The sequence below is a fragment of the Tachypleus tridentatus genome, chromosome 9, assembly GCF_004210375.1.
Source record: "Tachypleus tridentatus isolate NWPU-2018 chromosome 9, ASM421037v1, whole genome shotgun sequence".
Lineage (NCBI taxonomy): Eukaryota > Metazoa > Arthropoda > Merostomata > Xiphosura > Limulidae > Tachypleus > Tachypleus tridentatus.
Genome location: NC_134833.1, coordinates 91,837,135 through 91,864,638, shown reverse-complemented (window position 1 = coordinate 91,864,638; position 27,504 = coordinate 91,837,135). Strand labels below are relative to the sequence as shown.

At 32.6% G+C, this 27,504-nt stretch overlaps 1 protein-coding gene across 5 annotated transcripts in view; it reads left to right on the top strand.

The window, feature by feature from the left end:
* The window catches only part of LOC143225747 (transient receptor potential cation channel subfamily V member 6-like), a 107,581-nt gene that overhangs the window by 23,229 nt on the left and 56,848 nt on the right, over positions 1–27,504 (top strand). For 3 of the 5 annotated variants that reach the window (XM_076455688.1, XM_076455687.1, XM_076455686.1), the window contains one exon: positions 19,213–20,037. The exons of the other annotated variants lie outside the window; for them this stretch is intronic. In XM_076455688.1, the coding sequence (XP_076311803.1) occupies positions 19,735–20,037 (303 nt within the window). In that variant the 5' untranslated portion in view covers positions 19,213–19,734. The remainder of the gene's footprint in view (positions 1–19,212; positions 20,038–27,504) is intronic. 5 annotated transcript variants of the gene reach the window in all.

The following is a 27,504-nucleotide window of genomic DNA, read 5'->3' as shown; positions in this document are numbered from 1 at the left end:
TATCCTTACATTTACACATTTACACGGATGGTTAATATGTTTATATTTAAACCATAGTTTAGCATACTTGTTTTTATTTGAAAAAAAAAAACAAATGCAAAACGGTCTGTTGGGAAACGTGTTCAACTCTTTCATTTATAAGAACATCACTTTAATTTCTGTAGTTGTTTCGACATTTGTACTAATTTTACAAAAGATGAAAATGTTTTATATATTCCTGACTGAATTACATCTGATTATTACCAAAATAGAACATTAAAATCCTAAGTCTGGTCTCATCAATTTTGCGTTAAGGTCTGTGGACAACTGGAAAGAAATCTTGAAAGTACCTGAAGGGATCACAAGCATCTTACATTAAAGTCTGCAGTAAAGATGGAAAACATTATCCTATATACCTAGAATACATTCCTAGAATGAGATAGGAAGTTAAGAGCTTTGAACAATTTAAATAAAGAAGAAAAGATAAAAAAATTCACCATACAATTAAACACAAAGAATAAAACAAATAAAACAGAAATAAATAGTAATCAATTATTTAACAAACATCAAAATGAACTTGAAGTAGAAACTGATAAACACGTTGCAGCTCACCACAATTCACTTTCATGCTGTTCCTAAAATTCACAAGGGAGGCTTAATTATTCATCCTTAGCTAGCTGTCTCGCGGAATAACATCAAAATAGACATTTAGGCCATTTTCTTATGTTATGAACTCAGTCCACTCTATACGGGTTAGGAAATGTAAAGCAACCATCATAATATCACAAGAGACAACGACTGGTTTCAACTTATCCAACTTACTTACTAATATGCTGATAATTGAAATATTACAGGTACTCCTCGAACTGTTTGAAAATGATAGGTTTCTCAATTAGCACGAGATAGCACTTTCAAAATAACCTTTATAAAACTCTGGATTCGATTTTTTTTTTTAATTTCTTGCAAAGCTACAAGAGAGGGTATCTGCTCTCGCCGTCCCTAATTTAACAGCGTAAGACAAGAGTGAATGCAGCTAGTTATCACTATCCACCGAAAACTCTTAGACTATTCTTTTACCAACGAATAGTGGGATTAACCGCACATTATAACGTCCCCATGGTTGAAAGGACGAGCAAGTTTGATGTGACCGAGATTCGAACCCGCGACCTTCAGATTACTAGTCGAGTGGCTTAAACACTTAGCTATACCGGCCCGCCTGAAAATGTTGACGATAAATTCTTAATATGATCACATTATACAGATAAAATCGCAGAATTCACAAATTACTTAAATTTACGGTATCTAGAGAGGATTTATAGTTTCTGGTTTTTACTTGACAAAAATGAAGACGGTTACGCTTATGGAAATTTAAGCTTGCGCCAGCAATATTCAGGCTGAAGACAAACAAAAGGTTTCTGACCACCCTGGGTTATCTTTGAGGCGTAAACGGGTTAAAATCTAAAAACCTGCAAAGACTTGTATCTAGAGATACAGTTTACAATATAAATAAAATAAAATAAACTCATATTCTTATACATGAAGTCAACAAGGTACATAATTCATATACCAGAGCAGTTTAAAAGAATTCAATGAACACCAGTTAGTACCTTGTGACGGATTTACTATCATAGATCTATTTTAATATCGATGGTAAACTTATATTTAGAAATGTACATAACTTACACTGTTAAATCTGTATAGCGAAATTTCAGTTTATTCACTAAAATTGTAGAAGGTTCTTGAGTGTAAGAATCAACAGTATATATGTGTGTACATAAATACTAATGTATCGTCTACATTGTTGTGCTGGCTATTTCACACTATAATACCTAACAACCTTGACTGTAAATCAAATCATCCCAACCGTGTAAACTGCTTAGTTTTCAAAATAAACAAGAAAATACAAAATATGCGAAGTGGAATCAGGAAAAACACATCCCTGCGACCAATGCCAGTGGAAAGAAGAAACTGAATACGAGAAACAGGAAGATAAAACACAGTCATATTTCTCAGTGCTAGAGGTCTCTCTGAAATCACGTAATAGATTTGCAATGAGCATAAAGTGAGAACAACCTACCCAAACCCCAAAACTATGCTGTAACACACGAAATCAACTAACGACTCAACCAAAATTATGAACAACATAACTTGTGAATGTGGACTCTTAATATACTGGAGGGAGAAACCAACAGAACCAACACAAGTCAGAACTCAAGTAATGTACAAGTCTTTGTAATATCCTTTTATCTGAAATAATCCGTCATGCCACTCAACATAAGATAATTAAAGACACAAAATAATTCTGGAATACTGTCACGTGGAATAAAAACACTTGACACGAATAAGTGAGGATCGTACTCGAACACAAATTGAATATTGGCAGAAGCTAATTATAAATCTGCAGTGAATTGTTATAGTCGTAGTATTTTATTATGTGTGTTTTTTTCTTCCAGTGAAGAAAGAATACAGTAAAACTCTAGCGTAAAGTATTTAGGTTTTATGTAAAAATGTATCTCAGAATGGTTGGTGTGGGTATTAGCACTTTTACTAAAATAAAGCAGAGAACAAAGTAAGACAATAAATATTGATGGGGTCTTTATGTTACTACAGTCAGCAAGGAACGTATGCTTTATTATGACCACAATGTATAGGGATAAAAGCTCTTCTTCAGCTGTACTCAGAGGATATTAACATTAAAATGTATCATTTTAATTTCTTTTTATCTGTTATCACTAGTGGATGTGGGAACTTAGAACTTACATATTCATTTTACATTTTAAATTCAACCAATTTTGGGGGCCTCTTTTCTTTGTTTCGACCCCAGAATTCTCTTCGAGAAGTCTAAGAAGTTATAACGCTAAAAATCGAGTTTTGACACCCATGGTTGGCAGAGAACAGCTAATCATTGTGTAGTTTTGACACCCATGGTTGGCAGAGAACAGCTAATCATTGTGTAGTTTTGTACTTAATGATAAGCTAACAATCTTTCTATTTCCATTTAAACTTCAAGTAATTATGTAGTCGCTCAGTGCCTTTCTCTTCTGAATGCATAACATCTACATGAGATTGGCACAAACGGAAGATAATTATTTACAAGTACAATCAAAATGACTGACGCCAGAATCCTTTTATCTTCTTTTGTTCGCTAGAAATCAAAACATACGGTGATGATTAAAAAAACTCAGCGGAGATAAATAATTAATTTCCAGGAACGAAGTTTGTCTTCTGGTGCCGAGTGTTCCTGTTCCATGAAGAAATATTCTCGAGTTATGTAATATCGAGTATTTCTGTTCCAGTGAGAGTGTTCCCAAATTATCTGATGTTGAGTGTTTTTATATCCATGTAGAGCGTTATCGAGCTATTTTCTACTTTAAATTTATTTCATGTAATATTGGTACTTGAATACTTTGAAATAAAAGTACATTAATACATAAATTTCTGAATTTACCAATACACCTCTGAGTGTTTTAATCGTAAATTTACTAGATAGTTTTAGGGGAAAATAGAAACTTAAATAGGTTTTAACAAAGATCATTTTATTTTATATCTTTTATTATTTTCTAAATTAAACTTGCTATTATTTTTCTAATAATTTGGCTAACAAAACTTGTTATCTATAGATAATTAGTGTGGCATGGCATAAGAGTAGGATAATAATCTTTTTTTTTTTTTACAAATATTTCATTATTGGTCGTGAACTATGAGTATTTTCAATAAGAACATAATAGTTTGTCCACAGCATATTCTATATACCTAACGCTTCGGCTGACGAGGTCTTTCGTTCAATAACAAACGTATACAGTTAGCTGGAAATGTAACACACACAGTCTCGGTCAAAATCTATTTATATAAAAGTTACTTATAACGTCAGTTATTATGGTGCTTAACGCCTAATGCTGACGAAATGTGATGTATTGATTGATAGTTTGTTTGGCATTACGTCACAATTACATCTTAAATATAATGTATAAATATTTTACTAGTAGACCTAATAAAAGTAATATAATAGAATCTCGACCCTACATACAAATATAAAATGTTAAGTGTTTTCAACCAATGGCGCAACTTCTTCTTCTAATATGTCCAGTTATAAACTCATTCGTCAAGATTATCTATGAATTTGTTTTGAATTTCGCGCAAAGCTACTCGAGGGCTATCTGCGCTAGCTGTCCCTAATTTAGCAGTGTAAGACTAGAGGGAAGGCAGCTAGTCATTACCACCCACCGCCAACTCTTGGGCTACTCTTTTATCAACGAATAGTATTTTCACCGTAACTTTATAACGCCCTCACAGCTGAAAGGGCGAGCATGTTTGGTGCGATCGGGATTCGAACCCGCGACCCTCGGATTATGAGTCGAACGCCTTAACACACTTGGCCATGCCGGGGCCAAAGAGTATTTATATACATATTGTGAAACTGAAAAAACTAACATTCATGTTTTATATATGTCGAGCTTGTAAGACTGTGTTAACAAAGAGCTCACGGTTTAAAGCTATATAGCAAAAACGTTCTAAGTTAGATCGAAGATAAGAAAGTTTTATAATAGAGTTTTACAGTTGTCTTTATCATATGCATTATACAAATATGTTGAAGTCCAACTACACTTAGCACACACGTTTACTTCACTTTCCGTTTTTGAAAGAAAAAAGTGACTGGAAAACAATTTCCTTACCCGAGGTAACAAAGATTACAGAGTTTTCCCCCGAGACAATACTTTCTACCACAAAGAGCGTAGTAAAATGTTACGCGTGGTAACCTGGAAGTTCAAACGAACACGAACTGACCCGATCAGTGCGTTTCATGTGCATAGATATTTCACGGTAAAACTTCGTTATGATCAGGAAACTCTTAACACGAACAGTAGCATTATAAATTATTGAACACGCTAAATTCTCATGACAAGCTATGTAGGACACACTAGAACGCAATTTCTTAATATGAGTTATGTTTCATGGTAAGTTACCGTGGTAAATGCACACATTTCTGCAGTATTTCTGAAAACGAATATTTTAAAACTGGTTCGACTGGTAATATATCCTTGGTTTGTTGCGTTGTAAATAACTTGAAATACAGTTTTAAGTTTACGTTTTATATAAATTTCTCATACACTCTGTAATTACACATAAATTTCATAAAATTGTAAAGGGACAAAAAGTCCATCAATGATGTCACTTTCAGATCTCAACTATAACAACCCCTCACTACGTATATATTCATCCAATCTTTCCTTGAGCCCGATTAGCTCATTCCAAAAGCCAACCTGCCTCGCCATGGCGAGGTGGTTAAGCCACTCGACTCGTAATCTGGGAGTCACGGGTTCAAATCCCCGTAACTCCAAACATGCCAGTTCAGCCGTGGGGGCGTTATAAAGTAACGGCCAATAGACTATTCGTTGGTAAAAAAAGTAGTCCAAGAATTGGCGGTGCGTGGCGATGATTAACTGCCTTTCCTCTAGTCTTACACTGCTAAATTATGGACGGCTAGCGCAGATAGCCCTTGTGTAGCTTTGCGTGAAATGCAGAACAAACAATACCGAAAGTCAACAATTCTATATGAAAAGTAATACTGTCTGAACTGCGGATGACTCCTATGCTGCCAAACCTTCAATTTATGACACCTTGCTCTATTATTTTCACTGCTATACATATGATGGATCATTATCATCAAAATCCTTAATAATCTTAAACATCTCAAACAAATTCCCTCTGACTATTCTTTTCTCCACAATAAACAAGTTTAAGAGGCTTTAGTCTCTCTTCACAGGACAATCCCAGGTATCAACCTGGTAGCTTTTTCCTAAAACTTCTCCAACAATTAAATCCCCAAAACACAGAATTCTAAACGAGGGCTGACTAGTGAATAATCTATGCAGTGAAACAATAATGTCCCTTGTCTTATATTCAATGATTCTATAGATGCTATCCCAAATCCTACTAGCTTTATTCAAGTTCAATATACTATTTAGATGACTTAAGTGATTTTTCAATCACAACACCAAAATATGTTTCTTCAACTACAATAGTTAATATACTCCCATTTAAATTGTAACAATTTAAATTGTGAAAACCTACAACCATCACCTTACATTATGGATAACACTATGTTACACAAATATTGTTCTTGGACAGTATGTGTTATTTATTAATTGCTTGTATTGTAAAAGTACGAAAAATGGCCATTATTCCCTTCAAACTTGGCTTTTGTGACCTGGATAATGAAATTTAAAAATTTACCTATTTTCTACGTAAAAACGGGCAAATTTGCACATTTTCATTTACATAAGGTCTGAATAAAACAATATTTGAATTAAGATTTATACTAAAGTTATACAAAAATGTTTAGAAGTGAGTAGTTTTTCGAGACCTACGACTGTAATGTAAACCACTTTCATGTATCAGTTCCCAAATATAGTCTCTCATCATGTTTTCGTTATACGCTCCTTGGTAGCGGCGTTCAAAGTTCAGTATATCCTGGTGAAAGCGCTCGCCTTGCTCCTATGAGTATGCTCCCATGTTTTCTTTGAATTTATCAAGATGAGCGTCAAGGATATGGACTTTCAGGAACATCCTACAGCCCATTTTATCGTAGTTCTTCACTAGAACCTTAACCACTTCCACATAATTTTCGGCCTCATAATTGCCCAAGAAGTCCCGAACCACTGCGACAAAGCTATTGCAGCTTTTTTTTTTCCCCTTCCTACTGAGCTTCTTGGGGAAATCTGTGTACGTACTCCAGGATCTTCTTTATTTGTGGTCCAACGAAGACACCAGCTTTGGCCTTTGCCTTAAACAGCTTAGGGAAGAAGTCTCGAAGGTACTTGAAGGCTGCAGACTCCTTATCAAGAGCTGTGACAACTTGTTTCATAAGACCCAATTTTATGTGCAATAGTGGGAACAACACCTTCTTGAGGTCCATTAGTGGCTCACACTTAACATTGTGCCTTCCCACAAAGAACTCAGTCTGTTGTGGCCAGTGATTACGGTTGTAATGCGCTGCGGTGTCCCTGCTGTCCCAAAGGCAAAGATAACAAGGAAACTTGGTAAAGTCTCCTTGGAGACCCATCAGGAATGCCACCTTTTTTGAAGTTTCCGATAACCTCCTAGCCATACTCATCATACTTCAAGGCTTCTAGCAAGGTTTTGATGCTGTTGTATTCCTCTTTGAGGTGCACCGAATTTTAAAAGGTCTAAAATTTGTATAATATAAAATCTTACTATGCTAGCAAGCAAAAATTGTCCATCTTACATTCTTGAGTATTTTTGCAGTGATAGCAGGTAAATTGAGGCGCCCAGAGTTTGTCTTTATCCCCGACAGGTATGCCGAAATATGCCTTGTAGGCTTCATACATTTTAACAGATGCTGTCACAGAGTACTTTTTTGCTCTTGTCTTGATAAATTGGCCACATACATAGCAGAATACGTCTGGAGAATGATTACAGCTTCTTGATGCCATCTCTGATAAAATCAGACAGGTTTATGTGTTCACTTAGACAGCTAGAACTAAACTGAAGTGGTGAGTGGTGAGCCCCTGTAAATATATTACTATGGAAAGTTCTAGAAAATTGAAAGGGCTCTTGAAAATTCTTGTAAGCTCTACAACATTCTAAAAATTCTTGTAAGTTCTACAACATTTTAGAAACTTCTTGAAATTTCTTGTAAGTTGGAGAAAATTCTCCATCAGCTACTCAGCACTGAATCTTCCTGGAATGTTCTGGAAAATGGGTAAATTTGAAAATTTCATTACCTAGGTCACAAAAGCAAAGTTTGAAGAGAAATGTAAGTCTTTTTTTTCCAATTACTTTAGGCATAAGCAATTGGCAAATAAAACTTTCTGTCAAGGAACAAGAAAAAGTAAATATTTTGTTACATAGTGTGATTAAACATCATTTGTCAGATAAGCTACAACTAATAATTTGTTAATTCTTGTCATGAAATAACGTGAATATATTAAATAAGATATTAAGAAAGAGCTGGTATGAATCCGCTTGTTTCCATTCTTAACTCATTTGAATGTTAAGAAAAAATAATTTTTCTACTGATAAAATAAAAGGAATTCTACAATTTCGGGAATGTTTAATAATTCTGGTAAATAAATACTTTACGATTGTTTATTTCAAGTTTAGCACAAAGCCACACAATGGGTTATCTGTGATATATATTACAGATATACTGTTGTGCCACTGGGAAGAGGGCTTTGCATCAGTAAAAATAAATGTTTTAATCGTAATATTACTCATAAAAATCGCTACCATTTAACAAAATACGAATTCTTACAAGCTATGTATTTTTTTACTTGACAACAGCTTAGCTTCCAATAAATTCATAAGATACGTGTGTGATGTAACATGAGCTCATAGGTTGTAAAGTTATATTTATACGAATTTGATTTCCTATAGATTACAAATCTTAGTTAATAAAAAGGACTATAGTAAACCTTTGTACATAAGTTGCTTTTAAATTTATCAGTGACACAGTTTTACGTAATTGTCAAAGTTACTTTGAAAAATCTATTTCACTAGTAGCAAAGAGTAATCTGTGAATTCCGCTATTAATGTCGTTAATCAAATATTTGTTTAAAGTTTTGAAGAAAATAGTTTTGATTTTTAATAATAAACTTTCCATTTCTGAATACGTCCAGTCCGTAAAAACTATGTTACTCTGTTTATTGTTCTCTGCTTATTAGATTATTTCATAGTTTATCTAACATTACAAGATCTTGTTGACAGAGCTAATAAATCACTAGAATTTTTCGTAACTGTGGTTTTCCATCAAGCATTTTACAACGCAGATTGTCACCTGCTGGAACAGTGGTAAGTCTACGGACTTACAACGCTAAAATTGTGGGTTCGATTTCCTTCAGTGGGCACAGCAAATTGTTCGATAGGGCTGTACTATAAGAAAAAACACACAATACACCCCATCATGCCAAACATGCTCGTTCTTTCAGCCGTGGAGGCGTTATAATGTGACGGTCAATCCCACAATTCGTTGGTATGAGAGTAGCCCAAGAGTTAGTGGTGGGTGGTGATGACTAGCTGCCTTCCTCTAGTCTTGTACTGCTAAACTAGGGACGGCTAGCGCAGATAACTCTCGTTTAGCTTTGCACGAAATTTAAAAAACAAACAAACACAGACAATTCTTATCGCTTCAAATTTGAGGGAAATTCAATAATTTTTCCTGTCATTTATATGCTTCATAATTTTATCAAATACCACGATCTTTTCAAAAGTATCACGTGTACACATTAATTCCATAACTAATTATTTAAGGTAATAAAGAACCATTATGATATTGTAACAACCATGAGTTTCACCGCTCGTTTCGTTAAAGTTCTTACTATAATATATAATATAGTTAATAACTTCCTTCTGGTTCCCTTGTTGTATTCAACATTTTGTTGCGTTCCTTTTCTATATCTTATTATAGTACGAAATTTATTGAATATTACAGAATATAGTACGAAGGTACATACCTAGTATTTCTCACTGATTTTAATATAGTATACTGAACTTTTAAAGTTGAACGAGAATTTTGAATTATTTTAACATGTGTGCTCTTTCATTAATTTGTACTGTTGTAAAGTTTTAGCAATGGCCCTAACTGCGTTTTCTTTTCGTTCATTTTGCGTTAATGTTGCGAGCAATTTTCCGTTTAAATATAGATGAGTAAATGTTTACAACTGATGACTTAGATGAGGCCTTGAAATAGTAACTTCTCTTAGTTACCTTACAATGGAATTATCAGTATTAACATGAATCTCACACTTGCTCTGGTGGTAATTTTGTTTTTATTGTTAAACTGCGCAAAAAAATTAACTGTTTTCTGCCCACAGTGGATAATAAAATCTTATGTTTAGCGTTATAACTTCTGAAAAATATTGCTGAACTACTAGGGAGCCTATAAAAGAGAGGACGTTGTTATAATAATAGGTAGCTCTCTCTCTCTTTCTTTACGACTATAATTAAATTCAACTACTATTATTATATTTACCATTATTATAATGATTATTTTACTTTTTAGGTTAATTCAATGGATTCAAGATTAATCTATGTTTACTATACTGTTGTGGTGGTTCGTCTTTGAATACCGACTTCAGCAATTGAAATTTTTACCATACATTGTTGTTTAGAATATTCAGCCAACCCACTTTTATTTTTTTAGTATTCATAATTTAAATTTGTATTTATGATTATTCTGCATTGTTAGTTTATTACTTGTTGTGTTCTTAGAAAATTAGTTTGAACTTCTGAGGTGAGCAAATCTTATAAGATGGTACTGTGTTTACTGGCGAAAATATCGTTGGCCACGACAGTGCTCAAGTGATAAAACAATAGATACTATTCATTATAAATAATATAGTTTCAACGTTACATTTAATTAGCTTTGCTCGCTAGTTGATTTATATCTTAGTTTTGATCAAAAGTTAGTGAAACTGTTTTAAGCTAAAGTTCTGTAGAATTCTCTCTTGCTTGCTGGATGAATGAATGTAAGATACCTGATCAGCATAAAATTTTAACGCTTATTGATTATATGTTATACTGTATTTGGTTAGAGGTTTACAAAAAAAAAATCTCTGTAACGCACTAGACACAGGTAATACTCTCATTAAAATGTGTTATGAAAGTCTGTGATGCTTGCCTACTAAATGAGCTATATTCGTTTAGGGTTCTACAAATTTATAATAAGTTGTGGTAAGATGTGACTATGTTTTGTTAACAGTCTGTATAAATCTCTAATTCTTTGTGCTTAGCAGCGAGACTGTGTCGAGTTGAAATATTTTTTGCTCAGCTTGGGACATTATGGTGGGTAAACAAAAATACGCAGTCAGGCTAACTAATAAATGAAAATATTTGCTGTAAAACACTTCCGTGCTAAACATGTAACTACCAGTTTAGCTGCCAATTTCGATTTTATTCCTTTAAGTCGCAAACTCAATCCTTTTTGGGCTATACTTTTTTCACATCTAATGTGTTTTCGATTTTATATCATGACTTTTTGTCAGTACACACCAATAAATCACTTGATAGTTACCAACTTTAGCTTTACGATCACAACCCTATTATTCTGAATAGACCTTTGCTTTAGAAATCCATCCAGATTATTTAAAATATATGGTGATAGTTTTTGCTTTCAAAAACTGTGTTTCTAGGTTCCTGTATAGTAACGCAATAGAATCAAGATTAACAGTTTCTTGTCATCACCCCCATGAAATTGATACAGCGTATTGAGTACCATTATTTATGCTAATTGCTTAAGGTAGTTTCACACGACGCTAAACGGTCTTTAATTACAATAATTTCATAAAATTTAATATATTTGTGTTGACAAGTTAGCAATGAATAATAACCGCCCACCCGTGTGCTTTTTTCCGAAAACTTGAACTAGACTTCTAATCTATTTTACTTGGTCAAACCAATACTTATGTTTTGCACGTCTTTCACCCTATACTTTTACTGCTCTGAATCAGTTGTCTTTAATCTAAACAGCAAAAACTAAAAAAGTTTCACTTTTACTCTTAGGTGAAGCTGTAGAAAACGTTTAAAACCTGTAGCTTATGTGATTTATTTCGTAGGCGCGCGAAAAAGTTTTGGTTAAAATTGAGCAGTTGAATAACTTTGCACAATTGTGGCTGATATTTAAGCCAATGTTGATACCTAATTGTAGGTTGTAAAGATCTAGCAGTCTACTAAATTTGAAAAAAAGTCCAAAAATGTTAAGAAATATTTTCTATCAGTTTCCTTTTTGCTTAGTCTAACCATTACTTATGTTTCTGTACGTTCTTTCACCTGGCCCGGCATGGCCAAGTGGGTTAAGGCGTGCGGCTCGTAACCTGAGGATCGCGGTTTCGCATCCCCGTCGCGCCAATCATGCTCGCCCTTTCAGCTGTGGGGGCGTTATAATGTTACGGTTAATCCCACTATTTGTTCATAAAAGAGTAGGCCAAGAGTTGGCAGTGGGTGGTAATGACTAGCTGCCTTCCCTGCAAAATTTGGGACGGCTAGGGCAGATAGCCCTGGAGTAGCTTTGCGCGAAATTCAAAAAGAAACAAACAATTCTTTCACCTTGTAATAGTTTTGTTTTTCTAAATCAGTCGTATCTAATCTAAAAGTTTGTTTTGGATTTTGCTAGCCGTCCCTAGAGGGAAGGAAGCTAGTCATCACCGCCAACTCATGGGCTTCTCTTTTACCAACAAATAATGGGATTGACCGTCATAGTTGAAAGGGCGCGAGCATGTTTAGTGTAACGGGGATTCGAACCCGTTCCCCTCAGATAAAGAGTGGAGCACTTTAACCACCTGGCCATGCCGGACCTAATCCGAATGACAAAACACTATTACAGGGATACAGGGTTTTTATTACTTTGTATCAAGAGAAGAAAAGTGTTAATATTCGTAAATATAGACATTACAATCATCAGACTGTTAATTAAATATGAAAAATGAAGTAGAGTCCAAATCTTGATTAGTAAACAAATTTTTCCTCTGCTCATTCTGTGATTATTATTTATTTATTATGAGTTTCCTGCTATTTTAAGTTGCTTTTTCTTTCTACGGCTTACGTATCAAATATGGGATGATTTGTTTTCTTGTATAATCACCTGCCATCTTATCACTGAGAGAAATCTCTTCAGTGTGGAATTCACGTGGTTTAAACAATAATAATACATTGAATAGAAGTAGAAAACCTTGATCGAATATTCTCTTATAATTATCAACAAAACGCCTAATTGATCTAAAAGTGTATAGTTGTATCATTCTATCAGAAGAACATTGAAGGGCATTATACTGTTCTGATTTTCATTGTTTTATTTGGAAACAATGCTGATTTAATGTTTCATACCTGATTCTAGAGATGTTCTATAGTCACCCCAAATCTTGAAACTAATTTATTGAATAGTTTTCTTTTAATAGTTTCTGCTTTCTGGTCAGATTCTGTTATTCTCTCTTTTACTTTGTGTTAGAGTGCGTATTATACATTATCTAGGACGAATCTCAGAATTTATTATGTTACGTACCTTAAGTATTATGATTTAAAATAACTGAAAATTATATTTGAGGTTAATTGAATGTCGGTATGTATCAAATTTATGATATCTGTCAAAAAAAATGATAAACAATTTTATCTATAAGTCGAATATATTTTAATATACAAATAACATTACAATTTATAATAACACTTATATAGCAGTTTATATACAAGAGTTTTCTAACTTACAAACAATACTGAGTCTTTTATCTGGTCTGGAAATGAATATTTTATCGACAGGTACACAACGAACGAATAATTCAATGTTGATATCCGTACAATTCACTGAACGGTTAAGCTACCTCTCGCTTTTCATACATGAGTTTTTTTCACTGATGTTTTGTAATGTCTTCGAAGAAATACCAACTCTCAAAGTTAATTCTATGAATTTGAAGATTTGGAGTGCTCGAACTGTATAAACGTTCCTGTTCAAATATCTGTAGTTCTCCGATTAATAAGCGCTTATTGCAATTATAGCTTCAGAGTTTTATAGTAAACTGAATGTAGCAGACCAACAATATTATTAATCTGTCTCTTGGCCCGCCTATTTATAAACATTTAAGGTGAGATTCTCGAAAGTTTGGTTCGCAAAAATATTCGAAGATACGATAGTGATTTGGTAAAACATATATTGTTGATTCTTGCACTCGAGAATCTTCTACAAATTTAGAGAACATACGGGACTTACGCAATTCACATTTAATAATATAATTACATATGTTTCTAAACATATATTAAACTGAAAGAAACATAGATTTTAATATAATATCAAATCACTTACAGTAACATGCAATGACAGTAACTCTCTCAAGCAATGATCCCATGAAGTAATATCGTAGTTTTTCCCATCAAGTATCGTTTTGCGTGCAACACAATTCACAGTAATTATACGAATCTTATATAGCATACAACCTAATAGGAATATATTTTTTAATGTCTTTTAAACCATATCTGGATTGCAAAGTACCTTTCAATAATCACTTTTACATCACTTATCAAATTTCAAAGTTTAAAAACTAATAAATGCAATACCATTTCAACAAACAAGTTTGTATTACATTTTTATTAACATTTTATGACTTCTGTTTCGTTTAATTCACACACACACAATTCCGGCTTTCATTACTGTGTCTTTCTGGTTAAAACCAAATGTAGTCAATATAGTTATTGTTGTTTTAGACATTTTTCTGCCTCTCTTTCAATGCATAAATTTATCCTTGCTTCTTCTTTGCTTCTCAGGCCCTGCATGGTCAGTTGGTCAGAGGGAACTTCACTGAAAATCTGAAAGTTTTCACAAATATATTCGCCTTTTCAGTCGTGAGAACGTTATAATTCAACAGTCAATCCCACTATTCGTTGATAAAAGAGTAGCCCAAGAGTTGGCGGTGGGTGGTGATATCTAGCTGCCTTCCCTCTAGTCTTACACTGCTGAATTAGGAACGGCTAGCGCAGATAGCCCTCGTGCAGCTTTGCGAGAAATTCAAAAACAGACAAACCTTTGCTTGTCTTTAAGTTATTTTATCACCACAGCATTTCATTCCCACCCCTTTTTTATAATATCACAACTTACAGTCTGAACAATACTAATGTTGCTTCGGAAACAGCTACAGTTTTAATACAACTGGATAGTGCAGGTTATAAAATATTTACATCATTGTAGAATAAGTAAAGTAATGTAATAAGTAATTTATGATTATGTGGGAAACTACTGCCTGCAGTTCCTGTAAGCATGAACAAATAAATCTAGTTTGAAGTTTAGAATATGCAGTAAAAAAACATTTATTGTTTCAGATTCCTGCAAATGTTCTTTTCATTACTGAAGATGGTTTTGCGTGAAATCATTTGCGTTTCAAGGTTATGAAAAATCTTTTTATGATAAAATATCGATTAAATTTTGTTAGTTTTAATGAGTATTGTATGTAATGACAAAATATTCAGATGAACCAAATCTTTGTTCATTGAATATTATCTTTATTTTAATAAAATAATGCATATAGATAAAAAAAAATATTAGTAGTTCCCTCCAGTATCTCAACGGTAAAGCTTAAGGCATGTAAGAACAAAAATCGGGTTTTCGATACCTATGGTGGGAATGACACATATATCCTTTTGAACAGCTTTCTGTTTGGCTACAAATACAGAAACAAAAAAATTTATTTTTCTGACCAAGTACGTTTTAAGCAAAAATAGTATATTGTTTCTTAGCCTAAGAAGGATAACTGTAATTCCATTTTTAAATTTTGTTTGTAATTAAGCGCAAACCCATACGTATAATGGGCTCACTTCCCACGACGGGTATCATAATCTGCTTTCTAGTGTCACAAGTCCGCAGACATACCGCTGTACCACAATGGGAGGCGATTGGTTTGTTTTGAATTTCACGCAAAGACTACACGAGGTCTATCTGCGCTAGCCGTCCCTAATTTAGCAGTATAAGATTAAAGGGAATACAGTTAGTCATTACCACCCACTGCTTTTTTAATATATTAACTTTCTGTCTCTTTCTTTTAAATGTTCTTTTAATTTTCTATCTTTGTTCTTGAAATTTTATTTTAATTTCTGCCTCTTTTTTCATTTCATTTTTAATGTTTCATAATTTTCATTAAAGTTTCAATTTTTTCGACCACAAGTTTTTTTTAAATTCAGTTTTAGTTTCATAATAAATATAAAAAACACGGTAATACAAAAACAAATTGATTAAATATGTTTCGAAATTACCTTAAATTTCATCGTTGGTTTCAATTCCTAAATATTAGTTCATAAAATTCTAACTACAAAAAAACAACATTAGATATGGTGAGTTTTTCTATTCAATCGGAAAAAACAGATTTAAACGGTAACAATATAATGAAATTATGCAATAAAAAGTGCACCATATACATGTTTAATAAATAACATTGTTAGGAGAAACCAATATAGAGAGAGGTTTAAATATAAATATGAACACTGTATCTTTAATATAATAATAAATATAAAAAATCACCCTAAGGATTCGAAATTGATTACATTAATGACAGTTTGGGTGATCATTGAAAATGGAGAAACTTTCTTTAATAAAGAGCTTATAACATGTGGTTCTGGATTCAAAAATTTTAATATTTGTTTCAAATAAAAGTACTGGTTGGTTGGTATTCCCACTGTGCAGTTGGATACAAGACTTGGGTGGATTACATCCGCTTCTTACTGAAATTCCCATGTACCTCTGTGTATGCATTTATTGGTGACGTGTAGATTTTACCAATATAGGTAGTTTTACAGCTACCACAAGTGTATTTATATACGATCCGCCAGCATATTGGAATGGTTAGAGTGTCTTTGGTGTTAAACGTATTTTTAATCCTAAACGTAGGCGTAAATACTAAACTTAGCTTAACTTGTTGGTAATATGTTTCATTGTATTTGATATTTGAGTTTAAAACTTTGTTTACCAATAAAATGAATGATAAGGGCCAGTGGATACTTTGAGACAGTCTGAGAATTTTTGGTAGGTTCAACTTTATTAATAAACATTTCGTGTGACAGAGTTTAAGAAAATAAGAGAAAAACCGTTACTTTGTAATATGTTATGAACTTCTGAAATACCTAAATCAAGATAAAAGTAATCAGAATAGATATATTATATGCTTTGTTTAGAACAAGGCTATATTTGAAGGAACCTGTTACAAAACATTTGAAACAAGTGTATAAACCAGTAAATTACTTCAGTGATGTCGAGAAAACCCACTTTTAAAGAAAAAATATATATGTGAAAACGGCTCGTTTGGGTTGAAAAATTTTTTACGTAGAGGAGCGAACAACGTTTCGACCTTCTTCGTGAACCTGACGATGACCAAAGAAGGTTGAAACGTTGTTCGCTCCTCTACGTAAAAAAAATTTTCTCAACCCAGTAAATATCTTCTTACGGAATACAGGCGTGGCAAAAAGATTTTTTATTTTGTTTATTTCAACGTCTAAAAAAAAGGCTGAGTTATTGTTGTTGTTTTTTCCATTTCACATGTAAATTTTATACATAATGTTGTGAGTTTAAATATTCTAAAAAACTTCTTGGTGTGATCAGTGTTGTGAAAAACTAGAAGAGTTTAACAATATAACACCGGTTTGTAATAAAGAGGACAACTTTCCAGCCATTGAAGTTCATAATAACATAGAATAATATTTGCAAGGGTCTGACCATTAAAAATGAAACGATTGTTATTGAGAACCAATTTAAAAACCCGTTCGGATTATAGTTGGTTAAAGTTAGGACGCAGAGAATGTTTTCTAGGAAATAAACGTTTACTTATTACTTTAGTTGTTTACTCAGTTGACCACAACGAACTGGTCCTGATTAGGAAACGAAGTATATCTTCTAAGAAAAGGAAACATGTTAGTAAAGCTTAATGCAGATATTCTGTAAGTTTGTAGGTATGAAAACCAAGAGTAGAAAGAATAGGTCTGAGGGATAAACCACTTTTATCTATTTTGCTTAAGCAGTGCATAAACCATGGCGGGAAACTGTAAGATAAATTACAGAGATGAGTTCACAGTTTTTAAAGTATCTTAATGTCTGTTGAAACTTATCCTCACGTATGAGAGTAAGCTTAAGCCAATCATTATCGAGGGTTTAAACTGTCGTTTAAAAATGTATTCCTTTTTAGAGACGTAATGAGATCTGCTTAAAATGACGACTTCTGTACCTTTATCAGGCCGGATACAAAAACGACACGACTACTGGCAAATTCTTTTAAATCATAAATCTCAACATGTGTAATATAAGAAGGTTTTTTAAGGAGTTCAAGTTATAAAAGTACGACATGCTGCATTTTTAAATTTAGTTTTGATAAGCCATTCTATATTCGGTGTGTTATTTTTTTAAATTAGGAAAGGATTTTAAAGTTTTGTAGATACATTAAAATGGGATAACGTAATTTGAGAAACTTAATTTACGAGTAGGTATACAAAAATTTAAACCTTTTCATGAAGCATTTTGACATTGTTCACTTAAGATTAGATTACTAAAATTAAAAATATCCTTATCAGACTTATATTAGTAGATTTTTCTTGTCGGAATTAGACTTCTAAGCTTCATAATCTGGTTGTATTCAAGTCTAGCGATGGTTTTCAAGTTCATGTTTTCAATCAGATTAGCGAGATGATGAAAGTCGATCCAAGACTGGCTACAGTTGGTTAGTTTGCTTCTTTTTTTCTCGGCAGTATTTGGTTTTTAGTCTTTTACAGTCTGAGCTTTATTCTATTTATTGCTAAAAATCTCACTCCTGTTATCAGTGTTATAGTTGTTTCTATTTGTAGCTTCATTTGTAATATTTTATAAAAACAATGTTTGTGTTTTTTTTTTCTATTAAATACAAAGCTACACAATCACCTATCTACACAATGCCTACCAAAAGCACCAAAACTCGGTTTTTAGTGTTAGAAGTCTTTAGACTGAGCACTGAGCTACTGGGGACAAAAGGGAAAATATTCAAACGCCTGTTCCGTAAATAGTAATAAAACAGTCCAGTTATTTGATTACAAAATTTACACTTTAGCTTAACTAGTGTTCATTGACAGGCCTAGTGTTCACAGTAGATCTTGATACAACAATTTCACTTTCAGACTAATTACTTACTGTCGTGCTGATTAATCAAAAACTGAACTATCTATCTGACTAAAAAACAAAACAAATAATGATTCTTTACTTTATACGCACTGTAACTTATCAGCAGACTTAAAATCGACAGTTATCTTTTATAACTGAACTCGTCTTTAGAGTGCTAAAACGTTTCTAAATCTTTGGAGAGAATACCAAATCTTAAACATCCATCTAGCCAAAGGACAATACAAGTGTCTAAGTTTAAAATTTTGAAATTAACTGTAAATCCAATTTATTGGCCGACTTTTTGAAACAGGTACTGAATGTTATTTATAATTTTCATAATAGTTTTAATTTTCACACATAGATAGTAATTAATGAGCAATCTTCAATGTGAACTAATATTTCATTGTCAAAATTTTTTTAAAAAACTTTACTACATTGGTATTGTAACGTCTAAGAAGTCACAAAGTGTGAACAAGTGTTGCAATTGGTAATTAGTTTATAGTAAATGACATATTTTTAATGTAACTCATTAAAGTTAACCTAGGCTGAAGAAACTAGAGAGTGTGTTTGAGAAACCACAAGAAGGGCTTCACAATTTACTTATTTTATTTTTTATTTTGATGTCTCAGGAAAGACGACCGCCAGGAAAGTCACCACGGTGTCAATTCACTGCAGTCGCGTAAAATCTTCTAATGTTGATGATTTAAACAAACCTTTTTGTTCACTGTATATTTGTGGCTCCTTCCATGATTTATTAGCAGTCAGTCTTCTCACGAGGTGGTCTCGTAGTCCTTGTATTACCGACGTAGTTCAACACACAAAAGAACCTTGCTTCTTGATTCGTCGAGGGATCGAATTGTTTGCTAAACCTGAAGACACGGCAAAGCAAAGGAAGCTAAGGGCTTCAAGTTCATCAAGGTATTACACGTCTCGGACAGTACACGTTCTGGGTTTGTTGTCTCTCGAAACCTGCATGTTGTTGTTCAACACAAATTACTTGTTGTAAAATAATTTGTTCTTTTTAATCTACGTTTGAGGTTAAAATTAATTAAGAAATTCGGTCTAATGTTTCGCTCCCATTACTTATTTTGAAGCCTTTCTGAACTTATTATATTAAACCTGTCAAAAACTATGGGTAAATTGTGCAGTGAATGATGGGAAATTTCCTCCCCAAGGCACTGTTCCTAAGAAAAGAGAATGATCTTTCGTCATCAGTGGTGTCTGTTTTGGACAACATTGTAAGCCAAGCAGAAATTGATAAAGATTATGAAGTTTATAAGTTCGCTAACTACCAGAAAGGTGGCACTTTAATCGAAGCCTATAATCGTGGAGGGAGTAAGGATGTAGAAAGAATTTCTCGAGAAACTCTGGAGCCATACATGTATGACAACGGTGAAGGAACTGTTGTATCTGAACTTGAATACCTACACTGGCGCCACCGTAAAAGGGATGAGGTGAGAATAAAGTATTTACACTTTATAGATTATACGAGCACTTTACACTTTACAGATTATACTAGCACTTTACACTTTATAGATTATACCAGCACTTTATACTTTATAGATTATACGAGCACTTTACACTTTACAGATTATACTAGCACTTTACACTTTATAGATTATACCAGCACTTTATACTTTATAGATTATAAGAACACTTTACACTTTACAGATTATACAAGCACTTTACACTTTATAGATTATACCAGCACTTTATACTTTATAGATTATACGAGCACTTTACACTTTACAGATTATACAAGCACTTTACACTTTATAGAATATGCAAGCACTTTATACTTTATAGAATATGCAACCACTTTACACTTTATAGATTATACAATCACTTTATACTTTATAGAATATTGTAAGCACTTTACACTTTATAGAATATACAAGCACTTTACACTTTATAGATTATACAAGCACTTTACACTTTATAGAATATGCAAGCACTTTACACTTAATAAATTATACAATCACTTTATGGAAATACATCTGATGTTAGACGTTAATTTTAAAAATACTCGGGACCACACGATTACACGTAAAGTGAGTTATTTGTTTTTATACAGTTATATAGGCACCTTTACTGTGTAATTTACAGCATTTTAGAGGAATCTAATGGTTTTCACATATTTGTAAACCAACCATTTTAAAATAATTATTTCATAAACAACAAGATAAAGATGTTTCTTTCAAAGCTGCTTCATAAAACACAAATTCACTGGTGAGTGAACAGTAAGATTATGAGCTAAAATCCAAGTAACGAATTCCCGCAGTGGACAAAGCACAAACAGCTCATTCTAAAACATGTCCAAATCAACCATAAAACAAAAATTAAAAACTTCTAATTCCACCATATTTAACTTTTGCTTTATTTTCTTAAGAGCCTACTCCTAAGGCTCAATACTAAACTTAATGGCTAATGACTTACAAGTTTTCAATTATATTACTTAGATTGACCAAGTGCTGATTGTTTGTTGTGTAGCTTTGCATTTAAACAAACGTAACCTAAGAAAACACAATGTATATCTCTGAAGAAGATATGAAATACCACTCTTTAAAAATCATGTGTATTTAGTATAACACAAGTATTTTTTTATTTAACTATTTCTGTTATCTTAACAAGAATAGTGCAATCTCCTTTCAACATTTTTAATTATCATACACGGTCCGGCATGGCCAGGTGGGTTAAGGCATGCGACTCGTAATCTGAGGGTCGCGGGTTCGCATCCCCGTCGCGCTAAACATGCTCGCCCTTTCAGCCGTGGGGGTGTTATAATGTTACGATCAATCCCACTATTCGTAGATAAAAGAGTAGCCCAAGAGTTGGCGGTGGGTGGTGATGACTAGCTGCCTTCCATCTAGTCTTACACTGCTAAATTAGGGACGGCTAGCGCAGATAGCCCTCGAGTAGCTTTGTGCGAAATTCAAAACAACAACAACAAACTTTATTATCATCCGTATCGAGTTAGCTTGTTGAATTTCGTCAAAGCTACTCGAAGGTTGCTTAATATAATCGTCTCTAGCTTAGAAAATATAGACCAGAGGTAATGCAGCTAACTAATACCGACCAACTTACTATTGGACAATTCTTTACCAATGAGAAGTTGGCTGTCCATCATATTATAATGTCTCCAAGGTTGAAAGAGTGAACATACTCCCAATTTGAACCTGTGACTCCTAGGTTGCGAGTGAAGAACTTTAGCCAACAAATCATTCAAAAGCTAGTACATGCGATTGTAATCGTTATTCAGCTAATATTCTGAATTCCGTTCACATACCATTAGGTCTTAACTAAAACTGTGTTTTCTGTAAATAGTAATTATTATAATCTTTTTCCATTCCTTCCAACTAATTGTATCTTAACTATTAAAACAGAAAATATACGTTTTTCACAATGTGCTTGTTTAAAATATTACTTTAGAGTATTAGTCCAATGTCTTATTAAGAGTATAAATTTCTATATTCACATTAAAGCGCAACGATTCAATAAGAACATAAACTGATAATGATAAAAATAATCAGACTGAAATACACTGAACATCCCCTAACATAAAAATATACGTTCAGTTCAGTTTTTATTCACATATCCTCGCTAATTTTTAAGAAAAGAACTCATGATTAAATAGCAATTATTGAACAAACGAAACGTTTGTTCAGGATGTTCTTGGGAACATATCCACCAAACGCATATAGATGAAGTACAGCAAGACCTGCTTTCCTGATGTTGTTGTTTTATTTGTCCTCTTAATTTGAAATAGTTCATCTTCATCCTTTTATTTTTAATCAGAAATATAGTTTTGTCGGTATAGTTATTCATACTGGGATTGTACAAGGTTTTCATTTAGCATCTGTAGTAGCGACATCATTTAATTATTTACTTAAACAATAGATTGTTTTTTTGTGGTAGTGCAGAATAAATCAGGCAATTAAAAAACGTTAATACACTTCAATGATCGTTGTTTTAGCTGTTACATATTGCTTTTGATTTTTTGTAACTACACTAACAGATGTAGTGCTACAAATTCCATCGTTTGTTTTCCTTATTAAAGAAAAACTTTTATTTCAAACAAAGGTTTTGTTATAAATGGAATTCAGGCTATTTAATTTTAATAGAAGTTAAAACTAATAGTTTTGTAGATTTTGTTAACAAAAAATGTTTTCCTGAAACCTCTCTTCGTAAGTGCACTTCGAAGAAATGCTCTGAAAAATAACAAAACGTGTGAATAACGCGTTCCTCTGGAGCTGTACACTTTACTCAAGAATAAAGTTTTAAAAGAGAATATAAAAATTCAATCCAGTTGAACTGCATGTTTGCTCTTCTTAAAATAAATCTTTGAAAAAAAGTAGACTAATGGATATGAAAGTTTAACTCAGTAGAGATAGCTGTTCATTCTACTTAAGATAATTTATTTGAACTATCGCGACAGAACTATACCAAGCAAAGGAGTTTGAAATAGAGTGATCTAGGAGTTATGAGAGCTTACCTCTGTAGAACTGTTTACTCTGCTTAATAATTAAGACTTGAAGTAAAGTAGGTTAACGGGTATGAAACTAATCTTGCTAAAGAGGTTGACCCCTCGTTATAAGAAGAGAGTGAACGAATCAATTAATCAGTTCAATCAATAGAGGCAGAGAAGAAGCTCAAATATCATTAGAAGAAACAAATAGCAACTAATTTCATATAAATTCACATATTTGTTTTAAAATGAAAAGAAAAATGATAAAATGTACTGAAGTGCAAGTTACCACAAAGAAGATTAAATAGATTGTTTATAACCACCGGTTTAGTTCACCCAGAGATAGTATGAAGAGTCATGTCGTATCAAACACTTTAACATAATACTAAACAAGGAACGGATGTCAGATTCAGAGAATGTTAGGAAACATTTACCTAAACTTATTGGAAAGAACGTTTTAAGCTTTACGTGAAAATTCCCCTCATGTTATTGTAGGAAGTTTAAACAAATATTAATAGCGAAAGAAATATATATATGTTATCTGTATTATATATATATATATATATATGACACGTACACTGCTATTTCTTTATGTTTCACAGTGAATATTTGGTTAAAGAATCTTAAATGTATTAAGTGAAAAACAAGAACAACGCGTTTGTTTATTCTTAATGGTGTTTTGTTCACTGGTTATTCTACACCTTTTAATTCAAGAAGTTGCACATTAGGTTTTGGTAGGTTTAAGGTTATCTGCTATCTTCCCTAACTTTGGTAGCTAGTCAGCAGCACCCTACCACCCACCATCCACACGAAGAGGAAGACTGCCGTTCTTATAACGCACTCACACTATAAAGTGTGAATATATTTTTTGATGTCACACGAACTAGAACTCGGCTCTCCACCGCCGAAATACATAACTCTACCACTGGTCCAACTAGCGCCCATGAATACTTTATACACTTGTTACAAATCACCCAACATTTTGTTCTCTTTATTACCTTCAACACAGAAGTACATTTTCACTTAAACAAAGAAGTAGTTTTAGTTTCGACGTTGTTTTTGTGTAGGTTGCCGTCTTAGATATTATTTGTGCATCTTCTATACTCTTACATAAAGATTATTTAATTTTAAAGACTTTCACATCACAGAGAAAAATATCATTTTTCTAAAATAAAATGAACAGAGTTTTTCTTCATACAGATACTTATTTATTTCAAAGAAAAAATAGGTGAAATTTGCCAGTTTGAGCTCTAATATCGTAGTAAAAAAATCCCCCGTGTGTTAGGTGCTGTTTAACTTGTAACATAAACATAAATGTGTTACTTAGACAATAAATGAACAAGAGTTGCTAATAGAGTTTAAACTATCATCGAAACTCATATAAAGCTTTCGTTACATTTTTATTACAAGCTTTTAATGAGTATTATATATATAAAATACAACGTATTCATTTAAGTATAAACATATATTTTTCCTTACAGAAATATCTGTATTCATCGGAAGAAATGTGATTTCAGCCCTTAAATAGCATAAAATAACATGATTTCCGTTTATATTATTTGCTTGTATAGGATAACATACAGATAAGTTCCGTGTAACTTTGCTTGCACGTTGTAATGTTCAGAGAAATCTAAGATTTTCACTGAGAAATGAGACCAAAAAACTACAATTGTTGTAAAAATTTTAATAACATATTTTTTCGTCATAATATTTTAGATGTTTTCAAAGTACGTAAATATTTTTCGTGGAAATTTACAAATCGATTGCATTATTTCTAACATCAAATCACTATACTGATATAATGTATTCAACATATGAAATTGACTTTTTTTTTGGCACATGGAAATAACATAAATGATTAAACTGAGTAATCTCAAACCAAAACCGAAACGCCCAAAACCTGCATGACTTAAGCTAGGTGAAAATCAATGTGCACATAATATAATATCATGATTTTGTAAAATAAATCGTTATGTTCATGTAAATCTTTACGAATTTAATCATTTCAAAAACTAACTCGAATGCGTCTTTCATAAAACTCTATCGATTTGATGATGCAGTTGCAATGTCGTACGAACTTTGCTAAATCAAATAATTCTAAATTTAAGTTGATTTGTAAAGATTTTCGTTAGTTATGAATAACTTACATAAAACAAAAACCTACACATGTTATTCTACTGTTATAAGCGTATTATTTTTATTTTTCAAGCTATTTAAAAAGGTAGATATATAATATTAGAATAAAGATATTCTTCTTTAAAACTTTCAGTTTCAGTTTATTACAGAAAATAATATTGTGAGATAAACATAAATTATGCTTGCCTATACTTTTCACTCATCATTATAACATGATTTTTAAAACAGTCGATAATCGATCGTATAGAAATTAACGGGAATGCGTTTTCGTAGATGCAGTACTATATAGAATAAAACCCTACACGTTGTGGAAAGTATTGCTTCATAAAATACTATATCCATGCAATGAAACTTTATTACATAGAATACAATACTACATGCAGTAGTATTATCACGTGGAACGCTATTCCAAATGTAAGGGACTATTACCACATACAACACTACACTAAGAGTAGTGAATTTCTGTTTCATAAAGTAGTATCCTATACACATTCAAACCTTATTATGTGCTACTATTACACTTATAATGAAATAATATAATAAGCAAAATGAAATAAAGCGTTATGATATGCTACAGACACAGAAAAACTGTATTCAGTTCTACCCTTTCTGTCTAGTAACAAACCAAATCGTTTTTCTAGCTACCCTTCCTGTCTAGTAATAAACCAAATCGTTCTTCTAGCTACCCTTTCTAGCTAACAAACCAAATCCTTTTCTAGCTACACTTCCTGTCTAGTAACAAACCCAACCCTTCTTCTAGCTACCCTTCCTGTCTATTAACCAACCAAGTACTTTTTCTACCTACTTTTCCTGTCTAGTAATAAGCTATGTACTCCTCATACCTACTTCTCCTGCGTAGTAATAAACTAACTGATTGTTCTTCATGCTTTTCATGTATAGTATCAAACTGTTCATTCTTAATGTTACTGCTACAGTTACAAACCAAATACTTTTATTGCATGTCTGTCCTGTCCAGTTACACACCATATGTTTATGTTACAACCTTCTACTGTAGTTTCGAACAAAATACTTTCCTGCATACTTCTTTATAATTAAAAACCATATGCTTCTCTCACTAGGTTCTGCTATCTAGAAACAAACTAAGTGCGTGTATCATATACCATTATTAATTTTAAACAAACTCTTTGCTTTCTGTCAAAGATCTTACTACGTAGAAGTGCATGGGAAGTTCAAAAATATTTTTCATCAATTATACAAACGTAAAATCCTGTTAAGCTAAGTTTGAAAATATAACATATATTTATCTTTAATGATTTTATTGCTTCAATAAATGAAAGACCGATCGCAATAAGTGTTATAAATGCAATTGTTTTTCCTGCTACATATGAGCATTGTTAAATTAGAAACCATTTTAACCAGTACTACACAAAGGACATTTTCTTTAAAACACAAACAGAAAACTTATTAATATAGCACCGTATTTTTAGCCATACGTTGAGTTCTGTGAAAGTTTTCGAAAGATACTATTCTTTGTCTGTTTAATATTGAGATTTGTACGACGTTCTTTGTACATACTATTACATTGGATACATGTAAATCTATGTAATCATGAGAGGAACATTTAACATCTAAATTAACTTTGTTTTCGAAATGTTTAGAAACTGCTTAATAATGTGTCCACAGCTCTCACTATACATTCTCTGTGTGTGCGTGTGTGTTTTTCTTATAGCAAAGCCACATCAGGCTATCTGCTGAGCCTATCGAGGGAAATCGGAGACTTACCGTTGTCCTAGCTGGGGCGCTATAAATTTTATCTGTATAACAATAATTAAATGTAGATATTATTATTAGCGAAATGCATATATGGATGCACAAGTACTTTATTATCAATAGAACTTGCCCAATGTATAAATACTTGCTCAATAAAAGAAGCCTTATATGAGAAATAGTTCACTCAATACAAGGAACCATATATGAAAAATGGCTTGCTCAGTACAAGGGATCCTATATAAAAATTAGCTTGCTCTATAGAAGAAACCTATATGAAAAATGGCTTGATCTCTGTGAACCTGTCTGAAAAATAATTTATTCACAGCAAAAGGAAGAAAATACTTGACCATATATTTAAAGTATAAGCGTTTTAAAGGGACTGTAGGTATATATAAACGAGCTTATGTTTTTTAACCTATTATTAGTCGAAAAAAGCGGGAAAAAGGAAAAAAAACGTTTTATTGTTTTGTGCGTGTTTGGAGTTGCTTAGCGAGGGCATTCACTATCAAAGGTATTTGCATGGAAGGTGGATTAATAACCCGTTTCTACAGAGGCTGTTATTTTTAACAATGAAAAAGTGCTTAAAGAT